General features: G+C 72.2%; 2 protein-coding genes across 2 annotated transcripts; both read left to right on the forward strand.

Annotated features, from left to right (window-relative positions):
• Positions 1 to 1,223: 1,223 nt before the first annotated feature.
• Positions 1,224 to 7,032, forward strand: TUBB3 (tubulin beta 3 class III). Its single transcript, XM_062586871.1, has 6 exons — positions 1,224 to 2,164; positions 2,953 to 3,022; positions 3,578 to 3,679; positions 4,984 to 5,092; positions 5,217 to 5,327; positions 5,690 to 7,032. Exons 1-6 carry the CDS (start codon positions 1,224 to 1,226, stop codon positions 6,763 to 6,765), a joined length of 2,409 nt encoding a protein of 802 aa, XP_062442855.1. The 3' UTR covers positions 6,766 to 7,032.
• Positions 7,033 to 9,194: 2,162 nt separating this feature from the next.
• DEF8 (differentially expressed in FDCP 8 homolog) lies at positions 9,195 to 13,963 on the forward strand. Its single transcript, XM_062586119.1, is given in 12 exon segments — positions 9,195 to 9,743; positions 9,829 to 9,920; positions 10,013 to 10,161; positions 10,257 to 10,399; positions 10,484 to 10,517; positions 10,519 to 10,646; positions 11,157 to 11,284; positions 12,102 to 12,215; positions 12,821 to 12,901; positions 13,004 to 13,144; positions 13,239 to 13,348; positions 13,450 to 13,963. Coding segments are annotated over 12 exon segments (1,758 nt in total). The 5' UTR covers positions 9,195 to 9,208; the 3' UTR covers positions 13,553 to 13,963.
• The last annotated feature ends 224 nt before the right edge of the window (positions 13,964 to 14,187 follow it).

Here is a 14,187-nt window from a genome sequence, read left to right on the forward strand (position 1 = left end):
CGAGCCCGCCCCGGCACTCGCAGGGGCGGCCAAGGCCCCCCGCGCGGCTCCGGGGCCGGCAGCGCCGGGCTGCTCCGGGCGGCTCCGCAGCCTGGCCCCGGGGAGCGGGCTGCAGCATGGGAACGTCCTCGGTCCGTTCGCCGGCTGGGCTTGGAGCCTGCAAGGCGCCGCGGTGCATCTTGTCCGCCCGCGGGTCTCGCTGCCCCGAGCAGCTTTTCGTGCCGCGGGCTCCGGCAGCTCTGGGGCCGATGGGACTAGCAGGCGGTTTCTTCTCCTGGAGAAAACAGGACCTTTGAGGCTCCCTATCAGGCTCCGTCGCCTGCCTTGCGGCGCGACGCCTTCCCTGCCTGCTGCGGCCAGGGTGCCCACTGGAGACCTCACCGGAGCCCTGGGGCCCGTGAGCACCCAGACGGGGCTGAGCCGGTGCCCCACGGCCCCGGGGACGTTACGGGAGTCAGCGGGGGCCAGACAGACTGCGCTAGCTCTGCGGCGGGACGTGGCCCCGAGCAAACCCAGCGCCGGGGAGCGGCTCTGCCCTCTGCGCTGGGCTGGCAGGGAGCCACTCTGCTCCTGCAGCGGGGAGGCTGCGTGGCCCCGCCGGGCTCCCAGGGGTGCACGGAGCCCCCCCAGGCACACAGGTGCCCCAGTGTGTGGGCCACACGGGAGACCCCAGGGTGCATGGCGACCCCCGGGGTGCACGGGACATCCCCCAGCCTCCCCCAGAACCGCAGGGCACAGGGGGGCTCCCACGGCAGCGCTGGGGGTCCGGCGGCCCCCAGCTCCGCGCGGCTGCCCTCGCTCCGGGGCGCAGAGCCGTCATGTGCGTGCCCACCCTCCGCGGAGGAGGGGCCGAGGGAGCCGGCTTTAAAGTAGGGCAGAGAAAGGGCCCTTTCTTCCCCATAACTCCCGCTAATCCACCGCTGTGGGCCAGGGAGGAGCGCGGCTCCGGGGGAGCCGGGGAGGGCTGGGGCAGCCAGCGGCCGCGGCGCCCGGGGTCCCCGCGGACACCCAGGGTGCGGAGCGGCCGCGAGCCGAGCCGGGCGCCTCCAGCACCGCGTGCCCGCCGGGACCCCGGGGCGGCCGGGGGCGACGCTTCCTCCGCCCAAAGCCGTCGCGCTAGAGGTGCCCGCGGGGCTGCGGCGAGCGCTGGCGGCGTGGGGCGGCCGGCTCGTGCTGCGCGGCGAGCCCCGAGCCGGCGGGGCGCTGGGCCGGCGGCGGGCGCCATGTCCACGCTGGCCCCGCTGCGCCTGCTCCGTGAGCCCTGGAACGCCAGCGAGGGCAACCAGAGCAACGCCACAGCCGGGGCCGGCGGCGGCGGCTGCCAGGGGCTGGACATCCCCAACGAGCTCTTCCTCACGCTGGGCCTGGTGAGCCTGGTGGAGAACGTGCTGGTGGTCGCCGCCATCCTCAAGAACAGGAACCTGCACTCGCCCATGTACTACTTCATCTGCTGCCTTGCTGTCTCCGACATGCTGGTGAGCGTCAGCAACCTGGTGGAGACGCTCTTCATGCTGCTCATGAAGCATGGCGTGCTGGTGATCCGCGCCAGCATCATCCGCCACATGGACAACGTCATCGACATGCTCATCTGCAGCTCCGTGGTGTCCTCCCTCTCCTTCCTGGGGGTCATCGCCGTGGACCGCTACATCACCATCTTCTACGCCCTGCGCTACCACAGCATCATGACGCTACAGCGGGCCGTGGTCACCATGGCCAGCGTCTGGCTGGCCAGTACCATCTCCAGCACCGTCTTCATCACCTACTACCGCAGCAACGCCATCCTCCTCTGCCTCATTGGCTTCTTCCTCTTCATGCTGGTGCTCATGCTGGTGCTCTACATCCACATGTTCGCCCTGGCCCGCCACCACCTCCGCAGCATCTCCAGCCAGCAGAGGAAACCCACCGTCTACCGCACCAGCAGCCTCAAGGGTGCTGTAACACTTACCATCCTGTTAGGCGTCTTCTTCATCTGCTGGGGGCCCTTCTTCTTCCACCTCATCCTCATCGTCACCTGCCCCACCAACCCCTTCTGCACATGCTTCTTCAGCTACTTCAACCTCTTCCTCATCCTCATCATCTGCAACTCCGTGGTGGACCCCCTCATCTACGCCTTCCGGAGCCAGGAGCTCCGGCGGACGCTGCGGGAGGTGGTGCTGTGCTCCTGGTAGCGAGCAGCACGCGGGCTGCGCGCAGGTAACGGCGCGGCGGCACGGCTGTGCCCCGGGAGCCGCGCGCCACCGGTACCTCCCGGCTGAATAAAGGCTCTTTGCAGCGATGCTGTGGCTGGCACCGCGCTGCGCGCCGCCCCGGCTGCCGCCCCTCGCCCCGGCCCCGCGGCCCCCCGGCCCCGCGGCCCCCCGGGCTCCAGCCTCGGCGGCTCCCCGGCGGGGCGGCGCGTCCAGCCCCTGCCCGTCCTGGGAGTGGGGGTTACTGGGGGCTGCTGGGGGCAGGGGGCGAGCTCCTTTATTCATCGCCCAATTGCCCCAAGTGGCCGCGTTCCCGCCGCATCCCGGCGCCCCTTCCCGGCAGCGGCCCGGGGCGGCGGAGCCGGGCGGGGGCGGCAGCGAGCAGGGCGCAGCCCCCGGCCCGCCGCCCCCCGCCCCGGCCGCCGCCGCCGCCGCCGCCGCCGCCGCCCTTTGTTCCGCAGCCGCCGCCGCCGCGGGCCGGGCCCGGGGCCACGTCGGGGCGCGCCGCCCCCCCCCCCGCTTTTGTCCCTGTGCCCCCTCGTGTGGGGCTCCGGCGGGGGAACCCTGGAGGGCTGCGCTGTGTCGGGGGCCCTGGGTGTGCGGGGGGGGGGGAAGGGGGCATCCCTGCCCTATAGCTCATGCGGTGGGGCCGTGCTCGGGGTCTCCAATCCCCCCCCCGTGGGGTGGGGTGGGGTGGGAGCCCCCCGGGGGGGTCCCGGGCCCCCTTGGGTGCAGGGCGGGTCCCAGCCTCCCTCCCCCCCCCCAGTATGGGGGTAGTAGCCGAGTTTCCCCGTCCCCCCCGATGCCGGTGGTCCCCACGCCGCGGGGGTGGGCAGGTGGGGGTCTGTCCCCGTCGTGAGTGTCCCCCACCCCCACGGGTGTCCGAGGCGGGGGCCTTTCCCCTCCCCCACAACAGAGGCCCGCGGACCCCCCGTGGGTGCTGGGGCGCTCTCTGTTCCCCACCCCCGCGGGTATATGGGTGGGGTCCGTCTTCCCCTCCCCCACAACGCGTGCCCGGGGGGTCCCTTCGCCTCCCCCCGCGGGAGCCGGTGGCGGGGGGGAGGGGAACGGTGTCCCCGAGTGCCAGGTCTCCGCCGGGCCGGGCCGGGCCGGGCCGAGCCGGGTCGGTCTCAGCCGGGCCGGGCCGCAGCAGGCCAAGCCCCACCGGGCCGGGCAAACCGATCCGTCCCGTTCCGTTCCGTGCCGGGCCGAACCGGGCCGTGCCGGGCCGGCGGGCGGGGCGCGGTGCCGCAGGGATGCTGCAGCGCGCTGCGGCGGGCGCCGCCGATTGGCCGCGGCGCGGCGGTGACGTCAGCGGCCGGCCCGGTGCGGCGCGCGGCGCCTATAAAGGCGGCGGCGGCGGCGGAGCCGCCCCCCGCGCTCCCGGTACCGCTCCGCGCCCGCCCGTCCGCCCGCCGCGCCGCGCCGGCCCGACCATGAGGGAGATCGTCCACATCCAGGCGGGGCAGTGCGGCAACCAGATCGGGGCCAAGGTAACGCGCGGCACCGGGCGGCGGCGGCCCCGGCGCCGCGGCGGCCCCGCCCCGGCGCTGCGGAGGGAGCGGAGCGGCGGACAAAGGCGCCCCCCCCCCCCCCCCCCCCGCCCGCCGCCGCACCGGGGAGAACAAAGGGCCCCCGCCCCGCTCCTTTGTCCGCGGCCGGGGGCGGGGGAGGGGCGCGCCCCCCCCCCCCCCCCCCCACCGCGCCCCCGGCACCGGGCGGCGGCCCCGGCCCGCTGCCGCGGCGCGCACAAAGGCGGCGGCCGGGGCGCTGCCGGGGCCGGGGCGCTGCCGGGGCCGCCCCGAGCGGCGCTTCAGCACCGCGGCCAGCGCCGGGCAGCGCCCACCCGCCCCGGCGGCGGCGGCGGCGGCCCCGGGCGCTGTCCCCGGTGCCCCGGGGGGGGGGGGGGGGAGGAGGCGGCGCGCACCGCCCCCCCCCCCCACCTCCCCGCACCTCTCCGGTGCCCTGGGGGTGTGTGTCGTCCCCCCCCCCCCGCAGCACGCCTCCCCCGGGGTGTGGCACCCCCGGTACCGGGTCCTCGGCGATGCAGAGCCTGCCCCACGGCGCCGGTCCCCCCGGGGCGCCCTCCCGGCTGTATGGTGCCCCCGTGGCAGTGCAGAGGCGCCCCCCCCCCCCCGGGCTGGCATTGCCCCTGGGGGTCCCCCCCAGCCCCCGCAGTGCAGAGCCCCCCCCCCCCGGGCTGGCATTGCCCCTGGGGGTCCCCCCCAGCCCCCGCAGTGCAGAGCCCCCCCCCCCGGGCTGGCATTGCCCCTGGGGGTCCCCCCCAGCCCCCGCAGTGCAGAGCCCCCCCCCCCGGGCTGGCATTGCCCCTGGGGGTCCCCCCCAGCCCCCGCAGTGCAGAGCCCCCCCCCGGGCTGGCATTGCCCCTGGGGGTCCCCCCCCGCAGCCCCCGCAGTGCAGAGCCCCCCCCCGGGCTGAGATTGCCCCTGGGGGTCACCCCAGCCCCCCCAGTGCAGAGCCCCCCCTGGGCCGACATTGCCCCTGGAGTCCCTCCCCCCAGCCCCCGCAGTACAGAGCCCCCCCCCCCCGGGCTGACATTGCCCCTGGATGCCCCCCCCCCCGCTGCCCCATGGCACAGAGGCACCACCACCACCCCGGGCTGGGGTTGCCCCTAAAGGTTTCCCCCCCCCCCCCCGGTGCTGGCACTGGGCACCCCAAGCTGGGACCCTGCCCCATGGCCAAAAGGCCCCGACCCCGAGCGCTGCCCCGCCAGGGCAGGGCTGCATCCCCCCGCGGGGGGGGGGGCGACCCCGCCTGACCCCCGCTGTGCCCCCAGTTCTGGGAGGTGATCAGCGATGAGCACGGCATAGACCCCAGCGGCAACTACGTGGGCGACTCGGACCTGCAGCTGGAGCGCATCAGCGTCTACTACAATGAGGCCTCCTGTAAGCCCCTGCCAGTGTGGGGTGGGGTGGGCGGGGGGCCAGCGCGGCCCCCCGGGGGGTCCCCGGCCTACGGCACGCGGGGGGACACGGAGGGGGCAGCGGGTCATGCGGGGTCTCCCTGCAGCTCACAAGTACGTGCCTCGCGCCATCCTGGTGGACCTGGAGCCGGGGACGATGGACAGCGTGCGCTCGGGGGCCTTCGGACACCTCTTCCGACCGGACAACTTCATTTTTGGTACGTCCCCGCGCTGGCGCGGGCTGCGCCCCGTTCCCCAGAGCCCCGCACCCCAGAGCGGCATGGTGCTGGGCTCGGCGCGAGCCGGCTCCCGGGGTGCCGCCGCCGCGTCCGGGGCCGTCTCCGGCCGCGTCTCGCCCCGGAGCACAGGGCTGTGCCGGCGGCTCCCCGCCAAGCCTTTGCGGCTTCCACTTCCCACCCCACCCCTCCGCTCCCGGCGCCTCTCACCAGCCTCAGATCTCCCCGCCGGAGCCGGGGCCAGGCTGGCGCTGTGCACAACCCGCCCCAGGCACGCCGCGTGGGCGAGGGGCCGGGGCGCCCGCGGCCGGAGCTCAGCCAGCACAGCTCATCTTCTCCCGCAGGCCAGAGTGGGGCCGGGAACAACTGGGCGAAGGGGCACTACACGGAGGGGGCCGAGCTGGTGGACTCCGTCCTGGACGTGGTGCGGAAGGAGTGCGAGAACTGCGACTGCCTGCAGGGCTTCCAGCTGACCCACTCGCTGGGGGGCGGCACCGGCTCGGGCATGGGCACCCTGCTCATCAGCAAGGTGCGCGAGGAGTACCCCGACCGCATCATGAACACTTTCAGCGTGGTGCCCTCGCCCAAGGTCTCAGACACGGTGGTGGAGCCCTACAATGCCACACTCTCCATCCACCAGCTGGTGGAGAACACGGATGAGACCTACTGCATCGACAACGAGGCTCTCTACGACATCTGCTTCCGCACCCTCAAGCTGGCCACCCCCACCTACGGCGACCTCAACCACCTTGTCTCAGCCACCATGAGCGGCGTCACCACCTCCCTCCGCTTCCCAGGGCAGCTCAACGCCGACCTCCGCAAGCTGGCAGTCAACATGGTGCCCTTCCCACGTCTCCACTTCTTCATGCCCGGCTTCGCCCCGCTGACAGCCCGTGGCAGCCAGCAGTACCGGGCCCTCACCGTCCCTGAGCTCACCCAGCAGATGTTTGATGCCAAGAACATGATGGCAGCCTGTGACCCTCGCCATGGGCGCTACCTCACCGTGGCCACAGTCTTCCGGGGCCGCATGTCCATGAAGGAGGTGGACGAGCAGATGTTGGCCATCCAGAGCAAGAACAGCTCCTACTTCGTGGAGTGGATCCCCAACAATGTCAAGGTGGCTGTGTGCGACATCCCACCCCGGGGGCTGAAGATGTCTTCCACCTTCATCGGCAACAGCACGGCCATCCAGGAGCTCTTCAAGCGCATCTCGGAGCAGTTCACGGCCATGTTCCGCCGCAAGGCCTTCCTCCACTGGTACACGGGCGAGGGCATGGACGAGATGGAGTTCACCGAGGCTGAGAGCAACATGAACGACCTGGTCTCCGAGTACCAACAGTACCAGGACGCCACGGCCGAGGAGGAGGGCGAGATGTATGAAGATGACGATGAGGAGTCGGAGGCCCAGGGCGCCAAGTGAAGCCGGCGGGGTCAGCCCCCGCCGTGCCTGCCCGGGCCTGGCTCCTCCTGCGTCCCGCTAGCCAGCGCCGCCGCCGTTAGCGAGTCCTAGCCGGCTTCTAGTTGCTTCTGATTAGGGGTCCCAAGATCAAAATAATTCGGTATTTACTAACCGTGTCCCCCATTATGAGTTAGCTCAGCCCTGTCCTGCGACTCTGTGAGCGCCCCGATATTTGTTTTTTACTGGTTTGTGTCTTTTTTTTTTTTTTGAATACTTAATAAATTTATTGCTGTCAAGTTACCCTGTGTGCAGGTCCTTGGGGTGGGGGCAGGTTGAGGATCGCAGCCCCATGCGTGGCCTTGTGCCAGGTCACCCCACTGAGTGCTGTAGGCCCGGCCCCAGGGTGGGGGACAGGCTGGTCATGCACTGGGGCTGCACCCTGATGGCACAGCCACCCCATAGCACTGCTCTCCTCACTGGGTCTCAGTTGTGCCCTGGGTCTGGGCCACCGCTCTTGGCCCCAGTGCAGGGAGAGGAGCCTCCAAGGCTCTGCTGCATGGAGCTATGGGGACTGGGGAGGGGGACAAGACACTAGGGGGATGGTAGTTATGGTACCAAGGGCAAGGATGGGGGAGAAGGGACTAGGAAAAGAGGGACAAGGGATTATGGGGATGGAGCTATGGTTACAGGGGTGGGGGGCTATGGGGAGGCATCTGTGGGGATCAGAGCCAGGGGACAAGGACTGGAGAGAAGGGACTGTGGGGCCAGGACTATGGGGCTGGTAGGACTAGGAGGGGTCCACGGGAAGGGACTGTGGTGACAAGGCACTATGGGAGTAGGGAGCCATGGGGACAGGGGCTGTGGGGATGGAGGGGCCCATGGAAACAAGGGGATATGGGGATGGTGGGACTAGGGAGAGGGGACCACAGTGAAGGCTTCCATGGGGACAAGGGACTATGGGGAGCCATGGGGCAGGGGATCGTGGGGACACGGTTATGGGGAGGGGGGCTGCGGGCATGGGGACAAAGGGGTCGCGCAGACAGCCAGGGGGGCAGATCGGGGACAAGGAGCTACGGACCACGAGGGCAAGCTGGGAGGGGCCGGGACAGACGGACAGGGAGCTATGGGCACAGGGGGACGGGGGTTACGGGCCGGGGCCCCGGCCCCGTGCGCCGGTGGGGCCGGGCCCAGACAGCCCCTCTCCCCTCCCCACCCACCCCCCCGCCCTGGTCCCCCCCCCCCGGCCCCCGGCTGCTGCGGCCGCGGCCCCGCCCGGGCGATGCGGCGCGGCGCGGCGCGGTCCCGCCGGCCGGCAGGGGGCGGCAGCGCGGGGGCGGGGGCCTCGGAGGGGCGGGGCCTCGGAGGGGCGGGGCCGCGGCGCGGAGGGGCGGGGCCGGGCGCGGAGGGGCGGGGCCGGGCGCGGCGGCCATGTAGCGGGGGCGGCGCGCGGCGGGCGCTGCCGCGGTGAGCGGGGCGGGGGCGGCGCTGCCCCCTGGCGGGCGGGGGCGGCGCCGGGCGCGGCCGGGGGCCGGGGCCGGGGCCGGGGCCGGGGCCGGGGGGCCGGGCCGTGCGGGGGTGCAATGCGGGGGGCCCGTGCAAGGAGGCCGGCAGGGCCGGGGCTCTGCAGTGGGGGGTGACAGGGGCTGTGCCGCGGCGTTGGCAGTGCAACGGGCGGGAGTCGGGGCCGGGCACCGCGGGGGGGGCCGGGGCTCTGCAATGCGGGGGGACCCGGGCCGCGCAACGGGGCCGGCGGGGCCGGGGCTCTGCAGCGGCGGGGACCGGTCCCGTGCAACGCGGCTGGCCGTGCCGGGGGTGGGGGCCGAGCAATGGGGCCATGCAACGCAGAAGGGCTGCAATGTGGGAGGGGAGCGGGGGCCCGTGCAGTGGGGCCGAGTGGTGCAGGGGGCGGCAATGGAGGCCAAGCCATAGGGCCTGGGGGTCCTGCAATGGGAGGGGGTCTGTGCTGTGGGCTGGAGAGCCCATGCTGTGCAGTAGAGGGGTGCCGGGGGGTGGCATCAGGACCGTGCGGTGGGAGCTGTGCCTTGGGGCAGGAGCCCCTGCAGTGTGGGGTTCTGTGCAATGAGGGGAATGGGGGGCCCTGCAGTGGGGGGCAGCACAGTGGTGGAGGCTGTACTGTGGGCTGTGGGGACCATGCTCTGCAAGGGCGGGAGGACTGTGCAGTGCAAGGGGGAGCACTGGGGGATGTGCAGCCCGGAGGGGTAGGGACCAGGCACTGCAAGGGGAGGGGGTCGTGCACTGCAAGGGGGGGTGCTATGGGGTTGTGAGCTGCAAGGGAGAGGGTCATGCAGTGCAAGGGGGGGTGCTATGGGGATGTGCACTGCGAGGAGAGGGGTTCATGCAGTGCAAGGGGGGGTGCTATGGGGATGTGCGCTGCAAGGGGAGGGGTTCATACAGTGCAAGGGTGGCTGTGGGGACCATGCACTGCAAGGGAGGGGGGCATGCAATGCTGCACTGCTCATTCCCCTGTGCTGGGTCCCTGCAGCCCCATGTGCCCCAGACTGGCACGCGGTGGGGGGCAATGCTGGGGTGCCCCCATGCACCCAAGCCCGGTGTCCCTGTGCAGGGCTGTGCCCCAGAACCGCCTCGCAGGGCCCCAGGATGCGCCTGCTTCCCCTTGCAGCCCCCCCGCTCCGCTCGGGGTGGGGGCACGGTGGGCCCTGACCCCCACGGGGGCCCCGTGCACAAAAACACGCGGGGTGTGCCGTCCCCGCAGAGCCCCGGCCGCGGCACAGGCGGTGCCGGCGTGGGAGGTGGCGGGACCGGTTCATCCGCCCGCCCCAGCGGCGTGTGGTGTCGTCCCTGTGTGCCGAGCTGTGCCGAGCCGAGCCGTGCCGGGAGCGCAGCAGCCACTCCTGACGGCTGCGCACCCACAGAGCGCACGGCCATGGAGTACGGCGAGAAGCTGGCACGGTTTCGCCAGGCCCATCTCAACCCCTTCGACAAGGCGCCGGAGCAGCACGAGGTGCCGCCGGCCCCAGGTGGGTGCCAGGGGGGTGGGGGGGGAGACATGCATCCCCCTCCATCCTGGCCCCCCTGAGCCCAGTCCCCCCCCCCCCCTTGCAGAGCGGCGGCCGGAGCCATCCCCGAGCGACCCCGAGGGCTTGGAGCGCCCCATGGACCTGGGGCTGGCCGAGGACCACTTCTCCCGGCCAGTGGTGAGTGGGGCTGGGGGGGGCGGTAGGGCCTGGGTCACGGGGCTGCTGGCCCACCACCACCCTCCTCCTCCTCCTCCTCTTCCACCCCGCAGGGGCTCTTCCTGGCCTCCGACGTGCGGCAGCTGCGGCAGGCCATCGAGGAGTGCAAGCGGGTGATCCTGGAGCTGCCGGAGCACTCCGAGCGGCAGAAGGACGCCGTCGTGCGGCTCATCCACCTGCGCCTCAAGCTGCAGGAGCTCCAGGTGGGGCCAGGACCGGGCCGGGGGGCCGGGGTGGGTGCAGGGGGCCGGCACGGCACGGGGAGCCCTGCAACTGGCTGTGCCGTGCCCGCGCCGCAGGACCCCTCGAGGACGAGCCCAACATCCGTGTCATCCTGGAGCACCGCTTCTACAAGGAGAAGAGCAAGAGCGTGAAGCAGACGTGTGACAAGTGCAGCACCATCATCTGGGGCCTCATACAGACCTGGTACACCTGCACAGGTGGGTTTGGCAGCCAGGACCCGCGTGGGGCTGGACGCGACGCCCCCCCCCCCCAGTCTCATTCTCATGGCCGCCTGCCCCCAGGGTGCTACTACCGCTGCCACAGCAAGTGCTGCCCTGGTCACCAAGCCCTGCGTGAGGTCCAAGGTGAGCCACCAAGCCGAGTATGAGCTCAACATCTGCCCCGAGACTGGGCTCGACAGCCAGGACTACCGCTGCGCCGAGTGCCGGGCCCCCATCTCCCTCCGTAAGGCACCGGGGGCGGCGTGGGGCTGGGGCAGGGCTGGGCGGCCCGTGCGGGCACCTTGCGGGGCTCGAAGTCCCAGTTGTGGATGGCGCGGGCCGGGATGACGGCCAGGTCGTTCCAGTGGCAGCTGCTGCAGTAGTAGAGGCCGGTGTAGTCGCACTGCCGGGCCTCGCTGGGCACCCCTCCTGCAGCGGCAAGCGCGTGGGTCTAGACCCGCTCGCCCCATGGTGCCGCGACGCCCTGGCCGCAGCGTCACCTCCTGCGCTCGGTCGCCCCAGGCATCCCCTACTCCAGCCCCGTGCAGCCCCCACCCCTGGCCCCCAGCCCCACACAATTCTGGCCACTGCCCCCTAGCCCCATGTATCCCAGGTCCTCAGCCCCAAACACCCCTGGACGGCCAGCTGGAGTAGGGGATGCCTGGGGCGACCGAGCGCAGGAGGTGACGCTGCGGCCAGGGCGTCGCGGCACCATGGGGCGAGCGGGTCTAGACCCACGCGCTTGCCGCTGCAGGAGGGGTGCCCAGCGAGGCCCGGCAGTGCGACTACACCGGCCTCTACTACTGCAGCAGCTGCCACTGGAACGACCTGGCCGTCATCCCGGCCCGCGCCATCCACAACTGGGACTTCGAGCCCCGCAAGGTGCCGCGGGCCGCCCAGCGCCGGCCAGGGGGGCCGCACTGTGGGGCTGGGGATCCTGGGCTCCTGGGGGAGGGATCACCTGGGGGGGGGCTGTGTCCCTGGGGCAGGGGTCCTGGGGATCCCTGGGGGGCTGTGTCCCTGGGTCATGGGTGACCTGGGGGGGGTGCTGTGTCCCTGGGGCAGGGGTCCTGGGGATCCCTGGGGGGCTGTGTCCCTGGGTCATGGGTGACCTGGGGGGGCTGTGTCCCTGGGGCAGGGGTCCTGGGGATCCCTGGGGGGCTGTGTCCCTGGGTCATGGGTGACCTAGGGGGGCTGTGTCCCTGGGGCAGGGGTCCTGGGGATCCCTGGGGGGCTGTGTCCCTGGGTCATGGGTGACCTAGGGGGGCTGTGTCCCTGGGGCAGGGGTCACTGGGGTCCCTGTCCCTGTGCTGGGGGTTGTTTGGGGGCTGAGTCCCTGGCAGGGGTGTCCCTGGGGGCTCAGGGCCCTCAGGAGGGATCCAAGGGAGTATCCATGGGGGCCAGGTCCTTGGGCATGGGGTCGTAGAACTGGGCTGGGCTGGGGGTCCCTGGGGGCTGGGACCCAGGCGTGGGGGTCCTCGAGTTCCCCCAGGGCCAGGTCCATGGTCTGGGGGTGCCTGGGAACCACAGCACTGGGCTGGGGGTCCTTGGGGGCTAGGGCCTTGGCGGGGGTCCTGGGGGCCCCTGGGGCCGTGGTCATGGCTGCCAGGACAGCGGGGCTCACCCCACAGTGCCGTGGGGCCGGGCGGCTCAAGCCCAGCCCGCAGGGGGCTGCGGGGTGACGGCCATGGGCGCGCAGGTGTCCCGCTGCAGCATGCGGTACCTGGCGCTGATGGTGTCGCGGCCAGTGCTGAAGCTGCGGGAGATCAACCCTCTGCTCTTCAACTACGTGGAGGAGCTGGTGGAGATCCGGGTGAGCGCGGGACCCCCGGCCCCCTGGGGGGCCCAGCCCGGCACACGGCACCGGGGCCATGGGGCTGCCACCAGCGCGGGGCAGCAGGGCGGACGGGGTGGCAGCGCTGGCAGGTCCCCTCCGGCGCCGGGAGGGAGTCGGGGACCAGGCTGCAGGCAGCCAGGCTGGTGGCACGTGGGCGCGGGGAGAGCCTGGCCGGGGACGCTGGGGACACAGAGGGCACTCGAAGCACTATGGGGCTGAGACTGACCTAGCCTGACCCTGTCCCATCCTGTCTCATCCCTGTCCCCATTCTGTCCCCATCCTGCCCTCATCTCCATCCTATCTGTCCTGCCCTGTCATATCCATGTCCTGTCCCATTCATATCCCGTCCTTGTCCCCATCCCTTCTTGTCCTTGTCTGCATCCCATCCTTTGCCCACCCTCCCTGTCTCCATCCCACCCCGTTCCTGTACCATCCTTATCTTGTTCCCATCCCATCCTGTTGCTGTCCATGCCCTCATCTTGTCCGTCTCCATCTGTCACCATCCTTTCCCCTGTGCTGTCCCATCTCCATCCCATCCTTGTCCCCATCCCATCCCTGTTCCTTTCCCTGTGCCCCTGCAGAAGCTGCGCCAGGACATCCTGCTCATGAAGCCGTACTTCATCACCTGCAAGGAGGCCATGGAGGCCCGGCTGCTGCTGCAGGTCGGGCCTGGCCCCGGGAGGCAGGAGGGCGCCCGGGGTGGCGGGCGCCACGCCAGGGAGAGCCTGGGCCAGGCGCAGCGGTGACGGGCGCTCTCCGTGCAGCTGCAGGACCGGCAGCACTTTGTGGAGAACGACGAGATGTACTCGCTGCAGGACCTCATCGACATCGAGGCCGGGCGCCTGAGCTGCTCCCTGACGGAGATCCACACCCTCTTTGCCAAGCACATCAAGCTCGACTGCGAGGTGAGCCGGGGCGGCCGGGGGCTGCGGCGGGGCTGTGGGGCGGGACGGGGCCATGGCCCCATAGCGTGGTGCTCACTGCCCGCTGCCGCCCCAGCGCTGCCAGGCGAAGGGCTTCGTGTGCGAGCTCTGCAAGGAAGGCGACGTGCTCTTCCCCTTCGACAGCCACACCTCCGTGTGCACCGACTGCTCCGCCGTCTTCCACAGGTACAGCGGGCGCCGGCGGGCAGCGCCTCGCCGTGCCCGGAGCCGCGGGGCGGCCCGGCGCTGCCGGCTGCAGCCCCACGCGCACCCCGCTTTCCCCACAGGGACTGCTACTACGACAACTCGACCACGTGCCCGCGCTGCGCCCGGCTCAGCCTGCGCAAGCAGTCCCTCTTCCAGGACTCCAGCACCGAGGCCGAGCCCTAGGGCGGCCCGGCCCTATGGACAGATGGGCAGCTGGGGCGCGGGGTGGTTTCGGGGCCCGCTTCAGTGTGTGGGGGGGTCTCCTGCCCCACAGCTGCGGCGCGGGCAGAGGCAGCACGACGCAAGCACTGAGCCCACTTTAGAGGGCAGCCGGGCCCTGCACGGGGGCGGCTGCCCCACGGCGTCTGCGCGACACAGACAAGGGGGGGGACCCCGGCCCAGCGAGCTCCCCCACAGCAACCCAACACACACACTACCTGCCCCTTACCCCTGCTACTTCCCCGGGGGGATGGTGGAGGGCGGCTGAGGGGGCGAAGCGGGCGGCGGGCAGCCATGGGCGGGCGCCCCTTGGCTCTGCCCCGCGCCATCCTGGCGCCGCGGCTCCCTGTCGCAGCAACGTGGCCTCTTTGCACAGCGCAGCCTTCCTGTTTCTGCTTGGGGCCCCCTGGTCGGCGGGAGCGGGGAGGTCCGGGCCGAGCTCCCCCCTCACCCCTGCGCGGCTCTGTGGGGCTGTGGCCGCACTGGCGGGGCTGTGGCCTGCTGCCCACCCCCCTGCCGCCATGGCCCCTGCTCTGGGCCCCCGGACCTGTGGGCCTGTCCCCCACCCATGCCCCAGGCCTGCCTCGTCACGGGGCCTG

Source organism: Rhea pennata, chromosome 13, assembly GCF_028389875.1.
Source record: "Rhea pennata isolate bPtePen1 chromosome 13, bPtePen1.pri, whole genome shotgun sequence".
Classification (NCBI taxonomy): Eukaryota; Metazoa; Chordata; class Aves; order Rheiformes; family Rheidae; genus Rhea; species Rhea pennata.